We start from the raw sequence: 26,144 nt of genomic DNA, 5'->3' as shown, positions 1-26,144 counted from the left end.
TTAATTGTCAATGTAGTAAGAAGCGCAATTATATATTATAACCAAGGTTGAATATGTTAATGTATTTTTTTAACTAAATTAAATTAATGGCTTGTAAAATTTAATTAACATCAAACAAATTTAATGTTTTATTTGCGTATTAAAAAATAAATGTTGTTTATTTATGTGAGAATTTTTTATTTTATAATTTTTTTTATATGTAGATAAGTTTTTAATTTAGTAAAGAGATTAATAAATAAACATGTATACGTTTCAAACTTAACTAGTTAAAGTTAAAAATTATATCGTTTAAAATTAAGTTACATTAAAAATTATTAACTTTTTAACTTTAGTATTTAACTTTTAACTTTCAAACTAATTACTATCCAATAGAGTGTGCTAAAAAATTTTTAAAATTATTAAATCAAAACATCATTCGTTACTTTAAATAAAAACAAGGAAAACGCAAAAACATTTTTCAAATTGGTTAGTACTTGATCCTCGTTCACAATTTTAAAAGTTCAAATTTTTTCATCAATTTTTATAAAAATATTTGTTTTCACTGGTTTACGCTTGTTATCAACAAAATATACCGTTCAAATACAATGCTTAAGAAAAGAATAATGTTAAAAAAAACCGCTTCATGTCCATTAATAGAAATGTAAAAAACAATGAATCTTACAAATTTCAATCTGCTGAATACAACGGTGCTATCAGTTTTCATAAAAAAAATTGGGAAATATTGTCATTTTTCAGGTTACAGTTCTATTTCTCTCTCTCTCTCTCTCTCTCTCTCTCCGTGATGTATGACTTCTAATAGAAGTGAGTTATTCATGTAAAACTTAATATACAAAGATTCCTAATATTATTGAACATAATCTAATAAATTAAATGAATTTAAAATGAAGAATCATGTATACAACATGTTAAGGTATGTGGATAAGGATAGATGGGCAGAGCTGTCGCTTGAGATGCTCGCGTCTATTCTTTCCACATTTGAGACATTTATTATTTCCATAACGGCATTATATATGACCGTACGAAATAATCTTATTTACAAACATCAATTTTTAATTAGTAACACAGGGTGGCGTTTTTAGACTTCTTTTCTGTTGCTGAAATAAAATCTATCATTTCTTTTGTGTTTTTGCGCGCTGATCACGAATCCGACAAACAAATTGTTCCATCGCATAAAGTTTCTGTGATTAAAACGTTTGAAAAACAATGTTTTTTGACATATTCGTGATTTTTTGCTAGGAAAATAAATTTTTTTCTATAGAAAAAAATTTAGTATAATTTAAAAATTTTCTATAGAAAAAAATTTAGTATCAAATCAACAATCTTTGTTTCATATAAGGGAGACCGGGGCAAATCGTTAGACGGAGTAATTCGATAATTGGAAATATCTTTTTATGGGAACATATTAAAAATTTACTTTAAACACTGTAAACACGTTCTAATGTAACGATGTTGCTTACAAAGTTTTGTTGGCAACGGTGTCATATTAAAGTAGTAGTGAAAAATGTGTTTTGCGACAGTCAAAGTAATTTTTGATAGTCATAAATTTCTTTGAAATTTAAATAAGATAATAAGGTTTTCTTGAAAACTTTAAATGTATTGTATCCAGTTGAATGTATTTCAAACATTTCATGTTTACTTTTTGCTGTGTGATGTCTATTTTTGTCGATCATACGCAATAATGCGCACAGTTGATGTTGAAGCTATTCGTAATACCGAACACCGGGGCAATTCGTTAATACTGATTACAGTGCCTAACCTAAGTTGGGTAACCCTAAACTCCTTGGCTGTGTTACGAACGTCTACGCAGAGTTAAGCATTGAGGTAAAGTTCTTCATTGATTTAGTTCAAACTTGATAATATTGTGTATTTTAGTACATAAAACATAAATATGAATATAAAATCGTCGCTCTTAAGCAGGTAAAAAGTTATAAAGCGTTAAAAATTGACACTTGTGAGGTTAGGAAATCTGTCACACTGATGATATAAAAAGACATGCGAACATGTATGTTTGCATTTGTTTTTTGTATATCTATATCCTTTTTTAAATAAAAGAAAGTCTTAACAACAGCTTTTTTTACAGTCTTTCAACTTGAAACACAAATTTTGGGATATTCCTGGACTAGTTACGAATTATCCCGAGTTTGGAGCTATTTGTAATTTTTGGCATTGGTCGACATTTTTATATGTACATCAAAACAATACACTTCCATGTTCTATCTATACCAGCATTGTGAAGGAGAAGGTTTAACTTTTCAAACCGTCCCTTTTTTTATGAATATAGGACTCAGGAGACACAAAAGAAGAAAAGGTCTAACGAATAGCCACGGTCTCTCCTATAAGCAAGAATATAAAATCTTCTTAGAAGAATGTATAATCTTAAGCAAACATAATTTGCTTGCATCAAGAAAATTTTTCTTTTCATGTAAGCAAATCGTGTTTGTTTAAGATTATAAAATTTCGGAGAAAATTGTACAATTAAACGAACTTACAGTGAAGTTCGATTGTAATTATGCGGTCTCGTCCGGATGGATAATGGTAGTAGCGTTCCGCTGCGTTGCTTCCCAACAGGAATTTAAAGCACACTAAAAATTGAAATTGGGCGCCGCACCTCTCGTGCGGCCGAGTGCACCTCTGCGCACCTCGCGCGATCGAGTGCACCTCTGCGCTGCTCGCGCGCGCCTCCTCATTAGTTCAAAGCCGACAAATCTGAAAAATGGAGTGTGGGAGGGAGGGAGTATCCATCCGGACGAGACCGCATAATTACAATCGAACTTCACTGTAAGTTCGTTTAATTGTACAATTATGCTATGTCTCGTCCGGATGGATAATGGTAGATGTTTAAAGGACAGATTTGTACGGAAAAGTTTAAATAAGATTGATCTTATTTATCTCTTATAAAATCTTTAATATGATGTGCATATATCGCTGCGCAGAATAAAAAATACATGTGTGTGTGCAAAGATAACGTAATACAGAAATGTAATTTGCTAGCAATAAAAAATAAAATGTTCTTTGACAAGATAAAAAGATGGTCAACAAAATGCCCTTGTTATTTATTCAGAATTGCGTCCTGGAATGACGAATCTTTAATTATTGTCCGGTTGTAAAAACGGGCGAAAACTTCTGACGATTTGGTCCAACCGGCTGTGCGACGGATTTCTTCTAGACTAATGCCCTTGCTTGCTGCTAGAGACGTCGCTGCATGGCGAGTAGAGTGAGCAGAAAAGATGCTTGTGTCTACTCCTGCCGCGTCTAGCTCTGACTTAACCCATCTTCCCAAAGTCTGGGAAGAAACTGGGTTGTAAGGGGTTCGAAATGAAATAAAGAAAGAGTCGCAGTTCTGGGGACGGAGGTTGGTTGTAACGTTCAAATAAAATTTAACTAAAGAAAAAATGCAAAGTTCTGGTTTGTCCAGAAAGGGTTTAAAAAATAGTAATGGCTGAGACCTTCCGATTCCGGAAGTTTTAAGTCTGGCCGGAATTTTAATAATTAGTGAATCTGTTAAGGTAATGTTTGAAAGTTGTATGGCCGCAAGGGTTTGCATCCTTTGAGCCGTTGTAAGGGCAAATAATGTCGCTAGTTTTTTCGACAATATTTCGAGCGATAGACTCTCATATGGATGTAGACTGGCTAGGTGATCTAACACTGGAGATGGATCCCAGACAAAATCGTAACGTGGACGTTGTGGTTTCAGAACCGCGACGCCCTTACAGAACCTCTTTACCAGAGGGTGCGAACCGACCTCATTAAGAGAGATAAGGGATATGGCTGAACGATATGTGTTAAGGGTGGAATAGGAGCCTATTTCAGATAAGGTGGAAGATAAAAATTCCAGAAATAAGGGAACCGGCGTTGTGAAGCAGCCGATTTGCTTCTGCCTACAAAAATGCCACCACTCTCTAATCGGTTTGGTGTATTGTGCCACTGTGGCCTCGGATATTGATGCGAGAGTAGTTTCTAACGCTGCCGGCGGCGTTCCTTTGAGCCGGAAAGCTTGCCGGATAATCTTGCGGCCGCCAGGGAAATTCTCTTCCAGGCTGGATGGATCTTCCTGAAAGGGGATGACAACATGTCCATATTAGGTGCAAAGATAATAGGTTGACCTATGACTAATTGATTGAAAAGAGGGAACCACGGTTGGGCTGGCCACCAGGGTACCACAACCACTCCTTCCGCCCTATCGGTAATAATCTTCCGTAAGGCCTTTAGAATTAAGAGAAAAGGAGGGAAGGCGTAAAAATAAAATTGATTCCAACTCATTGAAAATGCGTCAACTGCTTGTGCTAATGGATCTGGATGCCAGGATATAAAATCACGGCATTTATTGTTGATTGATGAAGCGAACAAATCTATCTCGAAAGGGCCTAGAGCTGCCTCAATCTCGTCGAAATATTGCTCTCCGAGGGACCACTCAGTTTCCTCTGACACTATGCGTGATTCTGCATCCGCCTCGAAATTTTGAGCAGAAGGAATATACGAAGCGTAAATAAATATATTTCTTCGGGAGCACCAACACCAAATCTCACGAGCTAGATCAGACAAGGTAGGAAATTTGACAGAACCCATACGGTTAACATATGAAATAGCGGTGGAATTATCCACTCTCAAAAGGATCTCGGAACCTTCCATATGAGAAGCGAAGCATCTCAATGCATGAAATACTGCTAGAAGTTCAAGGTAATTGATGTGATATTGTTTCTCACTAGGCGACCAAAAGCCGTGAGTTCGTGTTCCGTTACATACTGCACCCCATCCCGTTAGAGAGGCATCGGTAAAAATTTCCATGCTAAATTGTCCTGACCTGATATAATTTCTTTGGAGCTTATCTGTAAAGATCTCGATCCACCAAAGGAGATCCGTCTTCAGAAAATTTGGGAGAAATATTTCTGCTTCAAAATCGCCGCTTGAGGCTTCTAGGGCTAAGAATTTTTCTCTTTCCAATCGTTTGGTGTGTAATAGCCCATACTGAACGGCCGGGCACACCGCTACTAGCGAGCCTATAAAACTCGCCAGGAATCGGATCCTGCAGTGGGTCCTCTTCAGCATGTCTTGAGATTTTCGACGAAGATTATCTCTCCTGTCAGGAGGAATTGAAACTGAAAAGTCCCCTGTATCAAAAATAAAACCTAAAAACCGACAGGATTTTGCCGGGGTGAGCACGCTCTTTTTAAAATTAATAATGAAACCTAAGGATACTAAGAGTTCCATTGTCACCCTAACATTCTCTGTACATTGGCTGTATGTGGGTGCGATGAGAAGAAAGTCATCTAAATATACTATGGAAAAAAAAACCTCTTTCTCTCAGGGAAGATATGACCGGTTTTAATATCTTCGTGAAGATAAAAGGAGCCGATGCTAGTCCAAACGGTAGTACTTTAAATTGAAAGAGCTGATTTTGGAAACGGAATCTTAAGAATTTTCTATCCTCCGAATGGATAGGTACAAGAAGGTACGCATCCTCTAAGTCAATGGATGCCAGGAAATCGTTTGGCGAAATGAGGCGTATGACTGATTTCCAGTCTTCAAGCTTAAAGTGTGGGGCGATGATGAATTCATTAAGGGTCTTGAGGTTAAGGATGAATCTCCATCCCCCCGATGATTTTTTGATAACAAAGAAGGGAGACAGGAATTGATCCTTATGTTCTGAAACTTTTTCGATCGCTTCCTTCTTAAGGAGATTAGAAATCTCCTGGGAGCAGATCTGCTCCTCCCCTCTTGATAGACGGTACTGAGGTTCGCAAACCTGAGAAGGCGGATGTTGTTTAAAGGGTAACCTGTAGCCCCCAACTGCTTCTAAAATTTTTGAGTCCGACGAAATCTTTCTCCACTGGGGAAGGAAGGAAGCTAGTCTGCCGGCTCTATTTACCTCTACCTCCCCTAGCGTCTTCTCGAGTGAGACCTGGATCGGTATGCTGACCGGCGACTGCTGTTCGTTGCCCCTGTCCTTCTCGCCGGTCTCGAGTTTCTTACAGGGGCACGGTTGTTTCCCGATCTCGATGCTGACATCTGCAACGGTTGTTTAACTGGTTGCTGAATTCTTCTCGAAATAGCTAACGGAGTCTTAATAATCTCCTTTGATGATTTTTCCATGGCAGCCACTTTTTTCATTTGTTCTCCAAAGTCTGATCCAAACAGGAGATCATCTACTGGAATTGCCTCGGCTGTATTTTTGGCGTTCAGATTTAAAGCCGGTATGATCTGTGCTCTTCTGGTTAAAGATAACCGATAAAACAGATCCGCTAGGATCTTGGCACCCTCATTTACTTTTGCAACTGCCAAACAAGCTTCGGGGCTTAGAGATTCTTCTGTGCCTGGGCGAAGAAAATCGGAGATGGCTTCCCCGAGGGCGCACAGCGCTATGCCAATCTGGTCGTGATTCTTAGCGTTGTACTCATCTCTTTTAATCAGAGAGCTGTTCTTCAAGGCCACCTTGCATTCCTGGTTAAGAGTAGGGGCTTTGAGAAAGGCTAACGTCTCCGCAGGGGAATATTTTCGTAAGAGTGGTTCGCGCTGATCCGGCGAGAGACCATTGCGCGTTAGATCGCGCCACCTCTGTGTCACAATCTCGTTCCAAGGTGGAGCTTGTTCGCCCTCCAAGTCTGAGCCGAATAGCTGCTTGGTAAGAGGAGCTACTTCCTCCTCTGTGGTCGGGAATAGAAGAGAGGAATTCTCGTCTAGAGTAACCTCTGTATGAGATCTAGGGGATGCGCCCTCCTTGATGACGCTACTTACCCCTGTAAGAAGACAAAATTCGATGAACTCGAGAGAAACAGAGGTGAGAAAAAAGAGGTTGTGTCGTCCTGCCGCCAGTATTATGCAAATACCGGTCCAGCATTATCGTACACACCTGAGGTTATCGGGTCCGCCGTTTCAACCTGTTCGTCAAGGGAAACGGGCGAGACAGATCCTGCGGATTCTGTCTCGTTTCGAGACCGCTGATTGTCCTGAGATATCGGGGAGAGAGAATGGGCGGGCGTCCTAACCTCTCTCTGCTTCAAGACATCAATTAAGCAGTCAATCCTACTTTCCAGCCCTGCGAGACGATCAGATGATGGTGATCTCTTCCTCTTCTTTGCTTTACTAGATTTTCCCATCTTCGAAGATTGCAGAACGATGACAAAAGCGAATTGCAATACTCGACCTGTTAAGGATATACGCAACAGGAAAACAATGAGGAGGCGCGCGCGAGCAGCGCAGAGGTGCACTCGATCGCGCGAGGTGCGCAGAGGTGCACTCGGCCGCACGAGAGGTGCGGCGCCCAATTTCAATTTTTAGTGTGCTTTAAATTCCTGTTGGGAAGCAACGCAGCGGAACGCTACTACCATTATCCATCCGGACGAGACATAGCATAATTTATATTTTTGCTTACATAGAGTGTTCTCAAACTAGGGAATTTACCGCTTTGAGAACATAGAAGAGATGAAAAAGGACAAAAAAATCTTATACCATTTTGCAATATTCATTATTATCGAGTTATAAAATAAAACGTCTGAACCAATGGTGAAGCTGCGCCATTGCGCCTAGCTCGTAAGCAAAGGCGCGCGGCGGGAAAAGTGACGCGTCGTTGTCTGAATTAGCACAACGCGATGCCACAGTGGTCTAGATCTCAAAAAAGGTGGCCAAAAGTGCAAAAAATGAAAGTCATAATTATGAGTTTAGTATCACAAAATCTTGTAGAGGAGTCACTGCTGCTAGGTATTCAAAAGGAAAGTAACGATTTTTTTATACCTGCAGTACTACATTAGTTCAAAGTGATCGTTCTCACAACACATCAGTCACGCTGAGCGCGTCCAAAATATTCGACATTCTTCAAGTCCGTATGGAGTGTCTTTTCTGAATTCTGTTTGCTGGAGATTAACGAAGATATGTAGAATATTTATATTTATATTTAATATTACATTATGTCTGTATTTTAGAATCGCATATTTATAAAGTGGTCTTCACTCCAGTTCACGAAGTTTTAATACATGGAGCTCAAATAGTTTAATCAGTCGTATTACCAATCGATCAATTATCCGAAGATACCCAGAAAGCCAAAAATAAGGACATAAAAAAATATCGTGAAAGATTTTTCAAAAAAGATTCACGCGAAAATACAATGGCAGATGTATTTCACTGGTTCCTGGTATCTTTGGATTCGCTAATTTTGAGTATGAGACAAATGGTCCCTAAAAAAAGGGACAGTTGTCATTGGAGGCCTGAGAGCTTCACTTTCCCTGATAAGTCTGTAGAAACTTGCAATAATGATATGATTCCGATTTTGATTTTAAAGATGATAATGGTTCCGATAGTAATTGCGACTGATTTCTTTAAAATCTAATTTCTTTAAAATCTTTTTAAATTTTTTTATCTTTAATCAAATTTATAAATCTTTTTTTTTCAATATTTTTAACCGTTTTAATCTTTTTTTCAATCTTGATAATTGTTTTTTTAATTATATTTTATTATATTTCTCTGCGAAAATTTTTGAAATAAAAGTAAACCATACATACACTGTTCTTAATTTCGCAATTATAATCCTATAATCGTATTTAGCAATCATGAATACCCTTATACACAAATTTATAAAATTTATATAAAATTCCGAACAATTTTTAATGAAGTGTTTGGCCGTATTAGATCCGCCATTTTAAATTTTGAAATTTTCATATTAAGTTCGTTATCAGAATTTCGTTACCGGAATTCGTTATCGGAGCGATCTTGGAAACACTTATGTATTTTTTTTTTTTTTTTTTTTTTTAATCTAAAACCTTTTTCTATTTTTGACCAACTTTTTTGAGATCTAGACCATTGTGGCGACGGTCTGAATTTGCCGCACCACGTGTACAGTGCGTTGCATTGATGCCTGGGGTACCGATTTTAAGGACCTCGTTTCTTTCTTAGTTATTTTTGCGTTCATGACCAAATGCTGCTGTCAACTATCACTGCAGCATTCAATCATGAACATAAAAATAATCAAGAAAGAAACGTGGTCCCCAAAGTACCCCAGGCATCAATGCAACGCACTGTACATACACTGCAAAACTTAAACATGTTATTTATCAAATGTCTAAGAAAAAGTTTTAAACGAAAATAACACATTTGATTTTTGCAGTGTATATATACGCGGTGCGGTAAATTTAGACTATCGCGCCTGGTCGCGCTGTACCAATTCAAACAACGACGCGTCACCTTTTCCGCCGTGCGCCTACGAGCTAGGCGCAATGGCGCGGCGTCAACGCACATTGGCTCTGATGTTTTATTTTATAACTCAATAATTATAGCAAATATCGCAAAAAAGTATAAAACTTTTTTGTCTCTTTTTATCTTCTCTATGTTTTGGAAGCAATAAGTTCCCTAGTTCGCGAGCACCCTGTATATGAAACAATAATTGTTGTTTTAATATTAATTTTTTTTCTGTGCATTTGCTTACGCCATCTTAAAGTGTCAACTTTTACCTTTAAAATAGATTTTTTTAACGCCATACGTTTTCCTTTTACTGACTCAATCTCTATATGTGTAGTCACGCCACGACCAACATTTCACTGGCTGACATGGTTCCCGTCGATTGAATAAAAATTACCATTTTCCATGTACTTTTGCGCGCTGAACACTAATGTGATAAGCAAATTGCTTTACCATGTCAGATTTTTTAGAAAAGTGAGGTTAAACTGGTGAGGTAAAAATGATCATTTTAGACCTCACTTTTAACCTCACTTTTCTCAAAAATCTGACGTGATAGAGCAATTTGTTTACCAGGTTCGTGTTTAGTACGCAAAAATACATAGGACATGACATTTTATTCACACAACAATGTTAAGTAATAAACAATCAGTCCGCCCTGCCTTGTTATAATTGCTGGGTAGCGTGAGTGTCACTGGACAACTCAGCAGTGCACTCTCTTATCTTTGCTAGTTTTAGTTAATTGTGGCGCTTCCCTTTTTTTCTTCATCCTTTCGTGAACCTCAGCGTGTGCGAGCAGATAGTTATCTTAATAACCTATCACTTATCAGGTTATGGGCCCAGTGCTTCATTAAGGAAGAGGTAAGCATTAAGCGATACTATCAATTCGACGGTACCAATTATAGCAATTGAAAGTACCGGGTGCGAATAGTGCTCGAGGAAAAAGTTCTACTCGATTACATCGAGAAAAATCTTGCTACAAACATGGCCGATGCTTCGGAACTAGAGAAGAGGACCCATGAGAAAAATGAACGGAAATGCAAACTAATACTGGTTCAATATATCGCGGATAGTCACTTAGAATATATCAAGGACAAGACAACAGCAAAAGAAATTTTTGATGTTCTTTGGGCACTCTTCGAGCGAAAGAGTGTTGCCAGTCAGTCTACGGAAGAAATTAATTACGCTGAAATATGTGGAAAGTGAAAATATCGCAGATCATTGCAAAAGTTGCAACACATTTTCTTCGATGATTTTTGGAATATAAACTTGCTCATCAATTGGCGAACGTAATTGGTTGGATCCACAGGTAAGAACCAATTATATTCGCCGTTTGATGAGCAAGTCTACATTCCAAAAACCATTGAAGAAAATATTTTGCAACCTTTTAGCTCACGACTGTACAGCAAACAGAATAGTATGAAAACGGAAGCTGGAAAATCTAATGAGAGTGTGGCAATAAACACAGAAAAATACAAGTTCAAATGCTATAAGTGCGGGAAGCTTGAACATAAGCAGTTGGAATGCAAGCATAGCGATCGGAGCTCGTAGCAAAATAATAACAATAACAATGGCGGGAAAAGCAGCGGGAAGAAACAAGCAGCAAATATGGCAATCGGCAAGGAAGACAAAATTGCGTTCAGCGCCTCTACATCAACTCGCACGTCGATAACTCCCCGCCGCCATAATGAAGAGTAGTGAGTATGGAAATAATACTGTGAGTATGGAAATAATAGAGCGGACGCCACATTATTCGGCAGATCAAACAGTAAGTTAAAGTGTGTAAAATGTTATTTAGACTCTGGCGCTACCGATCATATAACGAATAATAAAAGCATTTTTGAGTGTGTTAAAAGATTAAGTATTCCAGTAAACGTCGCGATCGCGAAAACTAATGTAACCTTAAACGGTCAATGCATCGGGAATATTGAAGGTTATATTTGATCAAAAGGAAAGCTAGTGTCATGCAGCATAGATACTGTACTATTTGTAGAAGACTTAAAATGTAATTTGCTTTTGGTTCAACGACTCGAGGATGTCGGCTTTGAAATAACTTTTAAAGGAGGCATGGCAGTAATCGTACGGAATGGTGTAAACATTGCAACGGCTGTGCGTACGGGCAAGCTATATAAACTCGAGGTACACGTAAAAAGGGACGCATTCGCGGGTGTTACGGAAAAACAAAGTGACGTGGAAATATGGTGTTGTCGTATGGGATATTTAAATAATTCGGACATGGAAAAACTTATACGTAGTGAGATGGTCGTCGGTTTGCCAAAACTGAATAGGAGTTCTAGTAATCTTTGTGAACCCTGTATTTTAGGAAAACAAACCAGGAAGCCATTTCCTAAAGTGAATGAGTGTCAATCTACACGACCATTGGAGCTCATTCACAGTGACGTATGTAGGCCAATAGATCCGGTAGCGTGGAATGGTAGCAAATATTTTGTATCATTCATAGATGATTACTCACATTTCTCGGTGCTTTACGTAATTAAGCAGAAAACTGAGGTGTTCGAATAATTTAAGGAATACGTGGCATTAAGTACGGCTATATTTAATACCTAAATTTTTGTTCTTAGAGCAGACAACGGCGGCAAATATACTTCGGAACGATTCAAGGCTTTTTGTGCAAAGAAAGGAATTTAATTGAATTGCACTGTTCCGTACTTGCCCGAACAAAATGGTGTTGCGGAACGTTTCAATCGCACAGTCATTGAACGAGCAAGGACGTTAATATTTTCTGCAGTCCTCAAGAAGTTTTTTTGGAACGAAGCTGTTCAAACGGCAAATTATTTGATAAACCGAAGTCTAACAAGTGCATTGAAAGGGGACCTGATTATAAAAACTCCTGCGGAACTCTGGTACGGTAAAAAGCCTAATGTGAAAAATATTCGCATTTTTGGTAGTGTTGTATACTGCCATGTACCAAAGAAAAAACGTAAAAAGCTTGATATAAAAGCAACTAAAGTAGTCTTGATGGGCTATGCGTCTACTGGTTATTGTCTCTGGAATGCTGAAAAGCGACGGATCTTCATTGGGCGTGCCATCACTTTTAATGAATGTATGTTTTGTAAAAATACAAACCTTTATTGACACATATGAACAGGATGCGGAACTGAGAGAGGGCAATCCCTTGAAGGAAGAAACAAAAGATTCGCTTGAGGAAAAAACCGAGGAGAATGGAAGCGATCACTCGGAAGAGAAAGAAGAGGATTCGTCTGCAAACTTGAAAACTCAAGAGGAAACAACGGAACAAGTCAAACTCAGACGATGTGAACGAGAAAGAAGACCACCATCCCGATATGGTGAAAGTTATACACATTATCTGGAAACAGACGAAATCTGTGCACTAAATGCAGAACAGTATGGTCAAGGAATTCCAATGAATTTGGCGGAAGCAAAGAAATGATCGGATTGGCCAAAATGGAAGGAGATAATCCTAGATGAATTAAAATCTTTAGAAAGAAATTCAATTTGGACGTTAGCTAAACTTCCTAAAAGATGAAAGCCTGTGCAAAACAAATAGGTGTTTCGTACCAAGCTAGATGCAGAAGGCAACATTGAAAGATACAAGACGCATCTTGTAGCAAAAGGTTTCTCGCAAACAAAAGGATTTGACTACAATGAGACACATGCGCCAGTTGCAAAATTAATTACATTTCGTATATTGTTAGCTCTTGCAAATCAGGAAAGGCTACACATCCATCAAATGGACGTAAAAATAGTATTTTTAAATAGGAAGCTGGACGAAGATATTTATATGTTGAAGGATTCAAGGTTGAAAATGGTATCTGCAAACTAAATAAAGCTCTATACGGTTTGAAACAGTCACCAAGAATGTGGAATGAACGTTTCCATCATTTTATTATGGAACTTGGTATGAAGCGATGTCAGGCTGATCATTGCTTACGAGGTGTGTTCAAAAAGTATCGCGAATTTTGAATTTTCGCGGGTTACGTATATTCGAATTTCGATCTTTTTGTGGCGTTATGTTGGTACTCATGTCTCTCACTTATGCCGACAAGCTCGGCCATTTTGAATGTTCACTTAATTGTTGACAGCTGCTTTGCTTGCACGTGTTTTGGATCGTCTTCGATTTTTACCTATTCAAAAAAATGGATCAAAGAACCTGTATCAAATTTTGTGTGAAAAACGAAATTAAGTGCGCGGATGCATTCCGAATGTTGACTGTGGCATACGGAGAAGCTACCTTGGACCGAAGCAACGTTTATCGGTGGTACAAAATGTTCTCAGAAGGCCGAGAAGATGTGAACGACGAAGAGCGTGCCGGACGCCCGAGCACTTCAACAACAGACGAAAAAATTAATGAAGTGGAGAAAATGGTATTGGCCAATCGTCGAATCACCGTTAGAGAAGTTGCTGAGGACCTAAACATATCGATTGGCTCGTGCCATTCGATTTTTATCAATGATTTGGGCATGAGACGGGTCGCCGCGAAATTCGTACCAAAATTGCTCAATTGCGACCAAAAACAGCATCGCATGAACATTGCTAATGAGATGTTGGACTCTGTCCGCGACGACCCAAATTTGCTCCAGAGGGTCATAACTGATGACGAATCGTGGGTTTATGGTTATGACGTGGAAACCAAAGCTCAATCATCTCAATGGAAGCTGCCGCACGAACCAAGACCGAAAAAAGCGCGCCAAGTTCGGTCGAATGTGAAAGTTTTGCTGACAGTTTTCTTCAATTGCAGGGGCGTGGTGCATCATGAGTTCTTGCCACAGGGTAGAACGGTCAATAAGGAATATTACCTGCAAGTTATGCGCAATTTGCACGAAGCAATCCGCCAGAAACGCCCGGATTTGTGGAAGAACAAAAATTGGCTTTTGCACCACGATAACGCCCCTGCTCACACATCGTTGCTTGTGCGCGACTTTTTGGCCAAAAACAACACACTAATGATGCCGCAGCCACCGTATTCCCCAGATCTGGCCCCCTGTGACTTTTTCTTGTTCCCTAAACTGAAGAGGCCCATGAAAGGACGACGTTACGCTACGCTTGACGAGATAAAGACGGCATCGAAGGAGGAGCTGAACAAGATAAAAAAAAAATGATTTTTTGAAGTGCTTCGAAGATTGGAAAAACCGTTGGCACAAGTGTATAATATCTCATGGGGATTACTTTGAAGGGGACAAAATAGATATTCATGAATAAATAAATAATTTTTGAAAAAACACAAAATTCGCGATACTTTTTGAACACACCTCGTATATGTAAAAATAAGGAAATCTGAAAAATTATTTCTTTTGCTGTACGTAGATGACGTAATAATTATCAGCAATGATCTGGAACAAATTCATATAATAAAGACAAAGTTTTTACAAGAATTTGAAATGATTGACCTTGAGAGCTGAAACAATTTCTTGGAACGTGGGTACAACAAGATATCGAAAAGAAGAAAATGAAAATATATTAACAGCAATATCTGGAAAGAATGTTGGTAAAATTTGAAATGTCAAGTTGCAAGCCGTTTCCCACTCCTATGGAAGTAAAGCTAAAATTCGAACCTGGAGAAAGTAATATGTCAAGGAAGCCGTATAAGGAATTGATAGGGTGTCTGATGTACATGACTCTAACAACAAGACCAGATCTGTGTACAGCAACAAACTATCTCAGCAAGTTTCAGAACAGTTTTACAGACGAACACTTTTTATATGCCAAACGTGTGTTACGTTAGTTGTATACGTAGAACAACCAATTTTGGGCTGAATTACTCATCGAAGGAGGATTTAATTGGATATGCAGATGTTGACTGGGCAGGTGATTCAACCGATCGTTAATCTACAAGCGGTTTCATATTCAAGCTGCATGGGTGCATCGTAGCATGACTTTTTCGAAAACAGTCAACTGTTAGCCTCTTGTCTAGCGAAACTGAACATGTGACATTGAATCATGCAGTTTGTGAAGCAATGTGGCTGCGAAATCTACTTGCGGAGCTTGATTACAAGCAAAAAGAAGCTACTGTCATTTACGAGGACAACCAAGCTTGTATGAAGATCTCGGAAGAACTAAGGGAACACAAGCGGATGAAGCATATCGATATGAAGTACAACTATATTCGTGAAGTCATCGCAAATGGCTTTATCCAAGTGAAATATTTGCCTTTGTCAAATCAACTGGCGGACATTATGACTAAGTCATTGCCAGTTGCATTATTTGAGAGACTGAGAAGTCTGTTGGGGGTCACAGATTTAAAGGGGGTGTTAAATAATAAGCAATTTGTCCGCCCTACCTTGTTATAGTCGCTAGGTGGCGCACGTATCACTGGACAACTTAGCAGCGCGCTCTCTTATCTTTGTTAGTTTTAGTTAACTGTGGCGCTTCCCTTTTTTTCTTCATCTTTTCGTGAACCTCAGCGTGTGTGAGCAGATAGTTATTTTAATAACCTATCACTTATCAAACAAAACCACAGTCCAGTGTAATTATTAAATTATAATTAATGACAGTAAAAAATGGCCAAATGACATTCACCATTTTATATCTTTTATTTCCAATTTATCTTATTTATTAGACTTTTGTTGAACAATATTAAGAATCTTCACCTACCAATTAAAAGTTTGCATTGGAAGTAGCTCAAACAGCATCGTTTAACAATCATTATCTGAAACTTTGAGAATATCAATAACATACCAAAATGAACAAAGTTTCATGTGTTTATAATTTATTAAAGAAAAATCGAGCAAATCAAATATATTGTGAAGTTGGATGTTTCAATAGTGAACAAAAAATCCTGAATTACACCCAGCAAACAAAAATGAATTAAAATGGATAAAAATGAATTTATTTTAACATTTATTTTTACAAATTTGCGCTTTACAGATTTTTGAAACCATTTAAATCTAAAAATAATATGAATTCAACATGATGAATAACTCGTTTTTTATTTCAATTCAATTGAATTAAAAAATAATATAATGGGGACATAAGTCCACTCGAATTTAGAATAATGATTAACACATTTCTTATTTCAATCCGTTTGAGTCCATTTGAAGCTAATATTACTTGGAGATTCTAAAGTGCGATCTTGGATAAATTAAAATAAATTGCAATTTTCAGTTTATATAAATTTATTTTTCGTTTTCTGAGAATTTTATTAATTTCCTGATTATTCATAGAAAAAAGAACAAAGAAAAAAGTGAATTATAGCAATACGTTGTCAAACATAAATATACAAATTTTTTTCCATAAATGTCAGAAGAAATTTAATTTAAAATTATCTATTTTTAACCACACAATGATAATAAGAAAGCCTTCTTCGGTCGTAGCTAGATCTTAGTGCCAATATTTATTTGTCTGATTCTATATACTTCTTCGAATTCAACCAGAATGTGCGCTGAATTGTTTTTCCGGTCGTAACACAGCATGTCGAATAAGAATTAGTAATATCACGATTTTCTTTACAGTTAATAAATTTCTTTACAGTTTTTTTTTTTGGGGGGGGGGATGGGTATATAGATGCAAATTAGCATCAATTATTATATTAAATTAATTAATTTAATAAAAATCGTGATATTACTAATTCTTATTCGACATGCTGTGTTACAATCGGAAAAACAATTCGGCGCACATTCTGGTTGAATTCGAAGAAGTATTTAAGATCATACGAATAAATATAGGTACTAAGATCTAGCTACGACTGAAGAAGGCTTTCTTATTATCATTGTTTTGTTACATTATCGGTCCAAAACCATATCTCTACTATCTATTTTTAATTCAACATATAAACGTTTTCTTCAAAAAATGTAATTGAAATTACCTTTTCATAAAAAATTTAGACGATTAGAAAATTTAGCTTAACTTGAATGTAGAACACAACATTTTGTAAAATATTACAAATTAATAATTGTATGACTCAAATACATTGTTGAATTTGTGCAGCTATATGGGGTGTCTAACAATTAATGATAAAACTTTTGCATATAGGTAGAATGGACCAAACTGAACCGAAAAGTCTTATATCACTTTGTGATGTTCGCAATAGTTAACAAGATATAAATTAAGAAAAATATCCGCCCACCGCCAAATCCAAGTGCGCGATCGAGATTGTCAAGCGCGAAGGGCGGGAAGTTGAGTAGCGTCAACGACTACACAAGAACGGCGCGTAATGCTGAGCCTCCACTCTGAGTCGTGAATGTTTTCTGTCATTCTTATCAAAACAAAATCTTTTAACTGCATAGAAAAATGTACTTTTGTGCGTATGTGCGCAATGTTATTTAATATTAAAAATAATATACAGGGTGCGAGAAAAGTTCCGGGACGGCAAAATGTCTCGAAAACTAAGCATTTTAGGAAAAAGTGTTTCAGACAAAAGTTGTAGGGTTTAAAAAAATCTATTTACTCATCTTATCAGTTTGACCTTGGATGGCGTCGCCAAGGTCAGATCAAAATTACATTAACTTTTTTAAATGGAACACCTAACTTTTTATTGCATATTCTTGTAGCTTATCTCGAGACCTTTCCAAAACATTACAAGAAAGTTTATTTTCGTTGAGTATTTTCCGAGTTGTGAGGCTTGAAAGCTACAGTGTACTGTAGTGTGGGTCCAGCCACTCTTGCCTTAACTGGCCGGACACACGCCACACTTGCCTTAACTGGCCGGACACACGCCACACTTGCCTTAACTGGCCGGACACACGCCACACTTGCCTTAACTGGCCGGACCCACACGCCACTCTTGCCTTAACTGGCTGGACCCACACTACAGTACACTGTAGCTTTCAAGCCTCACAACTCGGAAAGTACTCAACGAAAATAAACTTTCTTGTAATGTTTTGGAAAGGTCTCGAGATAAGCTACAAGAATATGCAATAAAAAGTTAGGTGTTCCATTTAAAAAAGTTAATGTAATTTCGATCTGACCTTGGCGACGCCATCCAAGGTCAAACTGATAAGATCAGTAAATAGATCTTTTTAAACCCTACAACTTTTGTCTGAAACACTTTTTCCTAAAATGCTTAGTTTTCGAGATATTTCGCCGTCCCGGAACTTTTCTCGCACCCTGTATATACTTTCAGCCTTTTAATGTTAAGTAATATTCTAATAATATAATATAATATTAAAGTATTTAAATTAAGATTAATTTAAAAAAATCATAATTATTTAGGGTAAACTTGGATAAGATTGCTGTAGTTTTTCAAAATGCAAAAAACGCACTTTTATTTTAGTCATTTTTTAATAATGTTTAACATATCATTTTACTGAATCTTAAAGTTAATAATACTATTGAATTTAAAGAGAAAACATTTATTAGAAATCAAATATTAACAAAATATTATAACATATGCATTGGCCATCTTATCAAAATTTTAAGGAAAAGATGGCCATAGTATTATGGGATAGTTAGCTATACACGTTTCATGTTAAAAATGAATGTAACATTTTCTAAAGTAATAAATAAAACTTATAATTTTACATATTTAATCTAAACACATATACAGGGTGTTCCAGAGCGATGTATACATATTATCACGATGAGGTAGAAGAGATCGAGATAAATCAAAAAGTCTGATATCATTTTGCGATATTTGTAATAACTTTCGAGTAATAAAATATTAAAGTCGGTCAAATAAGAGCGCGCGAAGAGACAAGCGGTCGCTTGCCTGAACCGTAAGACCGCCCATCGTGGCTTGACTGTAGACGACGCCGGTAAGTGGCGCGCGGCGAGGGAAAGGATAGCTTGGCACCGCACCGCGCCCTCATGCTCCCGCACCACGCCGAGGTACGCGTCAACATTATACACTCGCGGTCACGATTATTAAGTATTTTGTTCTTTGTAATATTATAGCATTTTTTATAGCAAAAAACCAAAAGTTAAATAATGTAACTTCGCAAATATAGTATTATATATATATACACACACAAACACACACACACACACACACACACACACGCGCGCGCGCGCACACACATATATCTAAAGTACAAGAACACAGTAAATATTATCTCCTTAAACAACAGTTCTAATTAATACTACTTGAATCTCGCCATTATGTGAAATTTTAAGTAATAAATTTAAACTATTACCATTTCTTTACACTTTTTATATTAAACACGGAAAGACACTCGAATAAATAGTATCATACTGATTATAATTTATTTTAGTTCTAGTCACAGTTTTCATTAGAAATATTTACGTGATAATATAACATATTGTTACTGTAAATATAAGTAATGTCATTAAATGTAATTTAATACATTATTATAAGAAAAAAATATAAAATCTAACATTAAAAAATATGTTGCTGCTGTAAGTGTGCTTAAATTGATGATCGTAGAGCGCAATATTCTATTAGAACTGTGATAAATAATCAGCAGCACACTTTCTTTGAATATCGTGCCGTATTTAAAAATATAAAAAAAGTAACAGTTTATACTTATTTTTGAAATTACACATAATGGTGGGACTCAAATACGATTAATTTGTACTATTGTTAAAACTTGTAACACTTATTGTATTCTTGTGCTTTAAAATGAGAGGTGTCAGCATGCTATATTCGCAAAGTTACATTATTTAATTTTTGGTTTTTCGCTATAAAAAATGCTATAAATATTATAAAGAACATAATACTTAATAATCGTGATCGCGAATGTATAGCGTTGACGCGTACCACGGCGTGGTGCGGGGGCATGAGGGAGCGGTGCGGTGCCAAGATATCCTTCCCCTTGCTGCGCGCCACTTACCGTCGCAGCATCGTCTACAGTTGGGCAGCGGTGGGCGGTCCTACGGCCCAGGCGAGCGACCGCTTGTCTTCGCACACTCTTATTCGGCCGACTTTAATATTATATTACTCGAAAGTTATTGCAAATATTGCAAAATGGTATTAGACTTTTTGATTTATCTTGATCTCTTCTACCTCATCATGATAATTTGTATACATCGCTCTGGGACATCTTGTATATTCGGTATTTTCTTTAACAAGTTTTTTTTAATTACCTTTTGCATTACATAATTCTCTTGAGAAAAGTAGTCACCATGAAAATTTATAAAGCATTTTTCTACAATTTTACTAATAATATGAATTAATTCATCACAGGGATACGTTAGGTACCCTTTAGAGACGTATTAATATGTATCAGGTACCAGAGAAAAAGACACAACGAACATATAGCAGGGTGTGATAAAGATGTAATCAAAACAGTTGTAGCAACCCGATATCATCAAATATTTAATTTTTTGTAGTTGGCAGGCCTGGAGATTTCGCGTAGAACTTGCTTGCGGAGAACTCGACGCAAAAAAGGAGCGTGGTTTCTGATTTTTGTACACACCATTCTACTTCCACCATGCTCCGGATTGAAAAATAGAGACCATTATATGTATTTCATGTGCTAGTAAAATGAGATCCTTGTTTTCTTATCCTAAGACATAATAAATACAAAGCATTAAAAATACATTCAATAAATATTCTATTATAGAATTTTTATATTACATTATATTCATCAAACTGCGTATATTTTTTGTCATAATTATACCAGTTTTGTCTTCATAAATATCACGTCATACATCTGTGACTTAGGCCCGTCATTATGACGTCATTTTTGACGTGAATTTAGCGATATTAATGATTTAAAATAAACGTCATATTGACGATACCTTGCTACCTGGGTAGGTGGAAAAAAAGTTTGAAGTTTCCTCTATCGACTCTGCTACGATTGACAAACTTGACTCATTGCTTAACTAAAATAAAATGACACGAAAGCAAAGATTCTTCAGCAAAATCTTTCAGACCCATTTATGTGTTTAAGGGTTAAAATTGGAATTTTAACACAATAATAACCGTATAAAGGGGTTATAAAACGTGCATTAAAAAAAAATTTTTTTTAGAAAACAAATAACATAGTTAAATAGAGATATTTTTAAAACTTTAGTAGAAAATATTTTTTTATATTTTGTTTAATTTACGAGATATTTAAAAAAGTCAAAAGTCTCTTTATTTTGAAGGGAGTTGAAAACTTCTTTGAATCGTTTTTTAATTGCAACTGAAAATTTCTGAAATCATGTATTTATATTTCTCACTACATTTATACCAAGTTTCATTAAAATCTGAATTTCTCAATTCACGAGATTTCCTTGTCAGTAACTATTTGCAAAATATGTAGAGGACTTTTCTACTAGTCTGCTGTACTTAACCATAAGAGTTATACCTATTATGATACACCCTATAGATGTAACACACGTGTTGTACGTAACAGTTACACGGTTGAATATGGAATTATAACATTGATGTTACGCCACTAGTAGTTTGTGTTTAATACACTTACTATCACTGCCGCGACAATACTATCATTTGCGATTAATTTTCATTTCTTTTTTATTTCAGAAAATGCGCTCCGCAGCCGTGTGCATCGTTTTCGTGCTGACGTACACGAGTGGATCGTTTGTTGCAGCTTTGCGATACATCGATCCACAAACGGGAAATAACGGTGACATCGGCGACAAACGATTGGACTTGACCGAGCCGTCGTGCGACGAACTACGCGCCATGTGGAGATACACGAAGAGGCAAAGCAGAGCCGCTAAAACCACTAACAGATATTCGATGTATCCATACAATCCCAATATATGGCCGCGTACCGCAGTGTTTCCCGATCGCATTAAATTATCTAGAGGATACATGCGAGGTAAGACTCTTACGCTTCCCAAAAGACAAAACTGCAACTAATCTTGACGAAATTTTTCTGAAAATTCACTTTTACCTTTGCTGTCCAAATATTAGTATTCATACAGAAAAGTAAATACTGTAAATTACTTGAATTAAATACATATTACTTGTTTTAAGTATTTCACAAGTAAATATATCCTTCTATCATAAGTTTATGATAAGGATCAAATTTAGTCAAGATAACGTTTTAAACTTTACTCTGTAAATCAGAAATTTAGCGAGATTTTATTAATTTCAGTGCTATATTTATAACTATCAATCAGTTGAAAAAAAATTTTTTTTTAAATAATTTGTTATTGTTATTGATTATCGAATCGAAAAAATAATTAGTGAATCTGAAAAATAACTTGTTATTGTTACTTAATTTTAATATAATTCGTTACTTCTTTAACATTAAAAATAGGTTAAAAACATAAAAAAAGTTATTTTTTAAATATTTTTGTTAAAATTAATGAAATAATACAATTTTGTATCTTAAATTCACAAACTACAAAAAATTTAAAAAGAAAAATTTATAAATAATTAGAATACAAAATTTTAAAAATTGGGTAATTAAGTATGTACTATGGAAACCAGCTTCAGTCACTTTGATCTTGACATATGTTGTCAAGGTCGTGACTTTGAGTGACCTTTAAGAAGTTTCAGTCGTCGCTTATTATTCGTTAAAAAGTTATCATCACAAAGTTAGAAAAATTAAGCTTATTATTTGAACATGAACTTTACCTCTAGCAATAAACAGCATTATTTGTATATTTATATTGCGAACGTGGAGAATTACCGTCTTCTCCACTGTAAAACAAAATTCGAAAAATATAACGTAATGCTCACCAAATTTTTATCGTGTTTCAATTGAACTGGTTGTCATGTAGAAAGTTATAAATCCATTCAAACAGTAGAATAATACAACTATGAACATTGTTTCTCCCCGTAAGCAAGGGGAATGGAACAAATCTCGTTTTGCTTTGCAAAGTACTGTGAACATAGAGGGTTTCTCTGTTTATCCTACGGGAGGGCAAAATCCTCCAGATGAATTTTACTTTGCTAAGAAATTCACATTTGTCAATTTTATTTTTTAATAACATTTTAACGAATAACGAGAGTCAGATTCAAGATCAAGTCTTACACGCCTACACTAGTTCAAAAACTAATTTAAAATGATTTTAATTTTTTTCTTTTTTTTTCGTCTTTTTCTATTCATAAATTAGTTCGTGCTCTTTTGTGTAAAAACAATCATTAAAAGGTCCAATAAGAGCGAGAGCAGATAAGATATAAATAAAATTCTATAATTAGATATTTACATAAATGAAAAACGCTGGACGTTTCGGGCTAACTTATCAACATAAAATTATTTACATAATTAAAATGTTCGCGGTGCAAATGGGAACGCACTAGTTGGAACATTGATGTGATGTCGTCCGTATAATGTCATCTCTAATAGTTGGATGAAAACGAGAGCTTCGTAAAGACGGTTACATGTATCGTTATCCTAATCAACATAGATTTAGTAAAAAAGAACTTAAAGAAAAAACGCGATCCGATCAGAGAAGAAAAAAGTAAGAACTTACATGAGATATGTGTGTATATAATAAGATGTCTTATCCATGGTCAAAGTTTTTTAAATTCACGGATCACATGATAAACGAACCGTCTCCGAGGAGAGATATAGCAGAAATGAGTTTAAGTATAATTTTATGTTGATAAGGGGCAAGTTAGCCCGAAACGTCCAGCGTTTTTCATTTATGTAAATATCTAATTATAGAATTTTATTGACATCTTATCTATTCTCGCTCTTATTGGACCTTTTAATGATTAATGATTGTTTTTCTATTTAATTATTTATTTTTATGTTTATTTTTATATTCATTTAAATAAAAATAACATTTTTTTTATTTTAAACCTATTTAATTTTAAAATTAAAATTGATTTTTATTAAGTCACAAGATGGACATCTGTAAATCGTAATTTGAACTTATTCTCTTCAGTTTAGTTTTGAGAATGTTGTTTTACACACTAACAATAAGACAAGCGCATTATATGCAATTTTATGAATAAAATTCCTAATTCTAAATATTTACTATTGCACGCATATTTAACTCATAATGATTTACATTAAAAGATATTAAGAATTTGAGTATATTTGTCTTTTGAAATAAAATCTACCTAGAATTGAATTATTTTAATATGTAAAGTAGATTTATTACTATCATTAAGGTCATTACATCCGTCTACGGTTCGGATGTAAACTATAATCCTCCATTTGATAATCCCGGTAACTATGCAAAAAAGATTACTTCTCATCGGTTTGATTGGCCTTAATATATGTTATAGAGGTAAGGGTACTGATCAACTTTTTCTTATGAAATAATCGGAGATTTCGTATAGTTTTATATACCTACATAAAACTTATTTTCAAAATGTTATTATTTTCGTTATATAAAAGCTTGTACATGACGGATAATGAATAAAACTGTTCAGAGAAACCCGTTCTGATAATCTAGACCCTGAATGATTTTAGGAAGATTTTGACCATGGCTTATTATCCGTTAAAAAGTTATAATCACAGAAAGATTGTAAAAATTATAGAGATAATTTTTACAATCTTTACAAAATATAGGATCAATAAAAACATGAATTCACTGCTTTACAAACACAAATTGCCTGATTTAAAAGCATGCTCCGTGACCACACACGCGTACTAAAAATGCGCAAATCAAAACACGCGTGGAAACGCATTATTTATGATATCAATAATAAATAAAGATATCTTTTAAATCGTCGCTTCGCGTGGAAAGTAAATGCTTGGCTCTGTTCTTCCCCCGCCCAAGCATTTACTTTCCACGCAAAGTGCGACAGTTTAATAGATATATTCATATATCACTGAAATTTCAAAAATAAGTTTTATTCAGGGTGATGAAGTTTGCCCGTAGTTCCGTGGGTTGATAGAGCAAGTAAAATTGAGCAGAAAGGTCCTGTACTATTTTTCAATATTCTCAATAGTTACCGAGATAAAAATTAATAAAATCGACAAATAAGCACGTACTTTTCCTACCCACCGCACGCAGGGACCACCTGTCGGCTACCAAACCATAGGCAGCCGCGGCAATGGCCGTCTTACTCTTTTCACCGCGCCGCCTGCCGCGGCTACGGTTTGGCAATCGACAGGTGGTCCCCGCGGGGAAGATACCGATAGCGCACAGTACTATTGCACACAGCCAATCACAGCGGCTGGTGCCTAGTGATATTCTTCTGTTCAAGCGCTATGAGTGGTTGTGAGTGGCTTGTGTGCAATAGTACTGTGCGCTATCGGTACCTTCCCGTCTCCGCGTGCAGTGGGCAGGGAGTGTACGTGCTCATTTGCCGATTTTACTAATTTTTATCTTAGTAACTATTATGAATATTAAAAAATGATACAGAACTTTTCTGCTCAGTTTTTCTTGATCTATCAACCCACAAGTCCACGGACAAACTTCATCTAACACCCTGTATAGGTATATTTCTAAAACTATACGAGACCACTGATTATTTTATAAGAAAAAGTTGATCAGTACTCTTATCTCTAAATCTCTATATCAAGATTAATCGGTGAGGTGTAATGTTTTCTTCATATTTACCGGTAATTTCTGTTGTATATCAAAACTATGCTTAATTAGGCCCATTAAGTCTGAGGAAATCTTTCATTTTAAATCCTTATAATTCGAGTCTTAATAAATATTTTTAAATCGCAATTAGAATTAAAAAAAAAGACTGGCTTTTTCTAAAAATATAATTGGTACTATGGTGAATTATATATAAAAGAATAAATAATGTAAAAGTTGCAAATGGAGGTAAAGAATAAGTGATCTCTGACTACTTCCAGACAAATATATTTGATATATTTAACTATAATAACTGATTTAGTTTATAATCTATATGAATAGAATAAATAAAAGTAATTATGATTTAAGATTTAAATAATGTATATTAAAACTCTTTTGAAATCATCACGGCCATATTGAAATCGTGACGTCATAAGCAAGAGCTGACACATTGACATCTTGAATTTATAAATAAAAAAAATAATGAGATAAAATTAGATAAAATAATGAAATCGCTTTTAAATACTTGTAAAAATGAGACTGAACTATTTTTTCTCTTCTCTAAAAGTTAGTAAATAGTCGTAAAAGGCACGTAAAGTGAAGCCTATTTAGGAAAACCCACGGACAACTGTTGGAAAGAATGAAAAATATGATATTACGTATGAAATTTAAAAATAATTTTACTTGCAGTCTATTTTTATTTTATTTGTTAAATACAAGAT

General features: G+C 35.7%; 3 protein-coding genes across 4 annotated transcripts in view; 1 reads left to right on the top strand and 2 right to left on the bottom strand.

The window, feature by feature from the left end:
* The window catches only part of LOC105204331, a 115,887-nt gene that overhangs the window by 41,331 nt on the left and 48,412 nt on the right, over positions 1–26,144 (top strand). For both annotated transcript variants that reach the window (XM_039454079.1, XM_026138813.2), the window contains exon 2: positions 21,506–21,806. In XM_039454079.1, coding sequence (XP_039310013.1) covers positions 21,509–21,806 — 298 coding nt within the window. In that variant the 5' untranslated portion in view covers positions 21,506–21,508. The remainder of the gene's footprint in view (positions 1–21,505; positions 21,807–26,144) is intronic.
* LOC105203938 lies at positions 3,050–5,046 on the bottom strand. The gene is made up of 2 exons (XM_039454435.1): positions 4,159–5,046; positions 3,050–4,051 (listed from the first exon to the last, which is right to left on the bottom strand). Exons 1-2 carry the CDS (start codon positions 5,044–5,046, stop codon positions 3,050–3,052), a joined length of 1,890 nt encoding a protein of 629 aa, XP_039310369.1.
* LOC120358783 lies at positions 5,843–7,319 on the bottom strand. Its single transcript, XM_039454078.1, has 2 exons — positions 6,848–7,319; positions 5,843–6,734 (listed from the first exon to the last, which is right to left on the bottom strand). Exons 1-2 carry the CDS (start codon positions 7,092–7,094, stop codon positions 5,878–5,880), a joined length of 1,104 nt encoding a protein of 367 aa, XP_039310012.1. The 5' UTR covers positions 7,095–7,319; the 3' UTR covers positions 5,843–5,877.

The sequence above is a fragment of the Solenopsis invicta genome, chromosome 10 (genome assembly GCF_016802725.1).
Source record: "Solenopsis invicta isolate M01_SB chromosome 10, UNIL_Sinv_3.0, whole genome shotgun sequence".
Taxonomy (NCBI): domain Eukaryota; kingdom Metazoa; phylum Arthropoda; class Insecta; order Hymenoptera; family Formicidae; genus Solenopsis; species Solenopsis invicta.
Note: the sequence above shows the minus strand (reverse complement) of the source record. Positions and strands in the feature narration are given on the sequence as shown.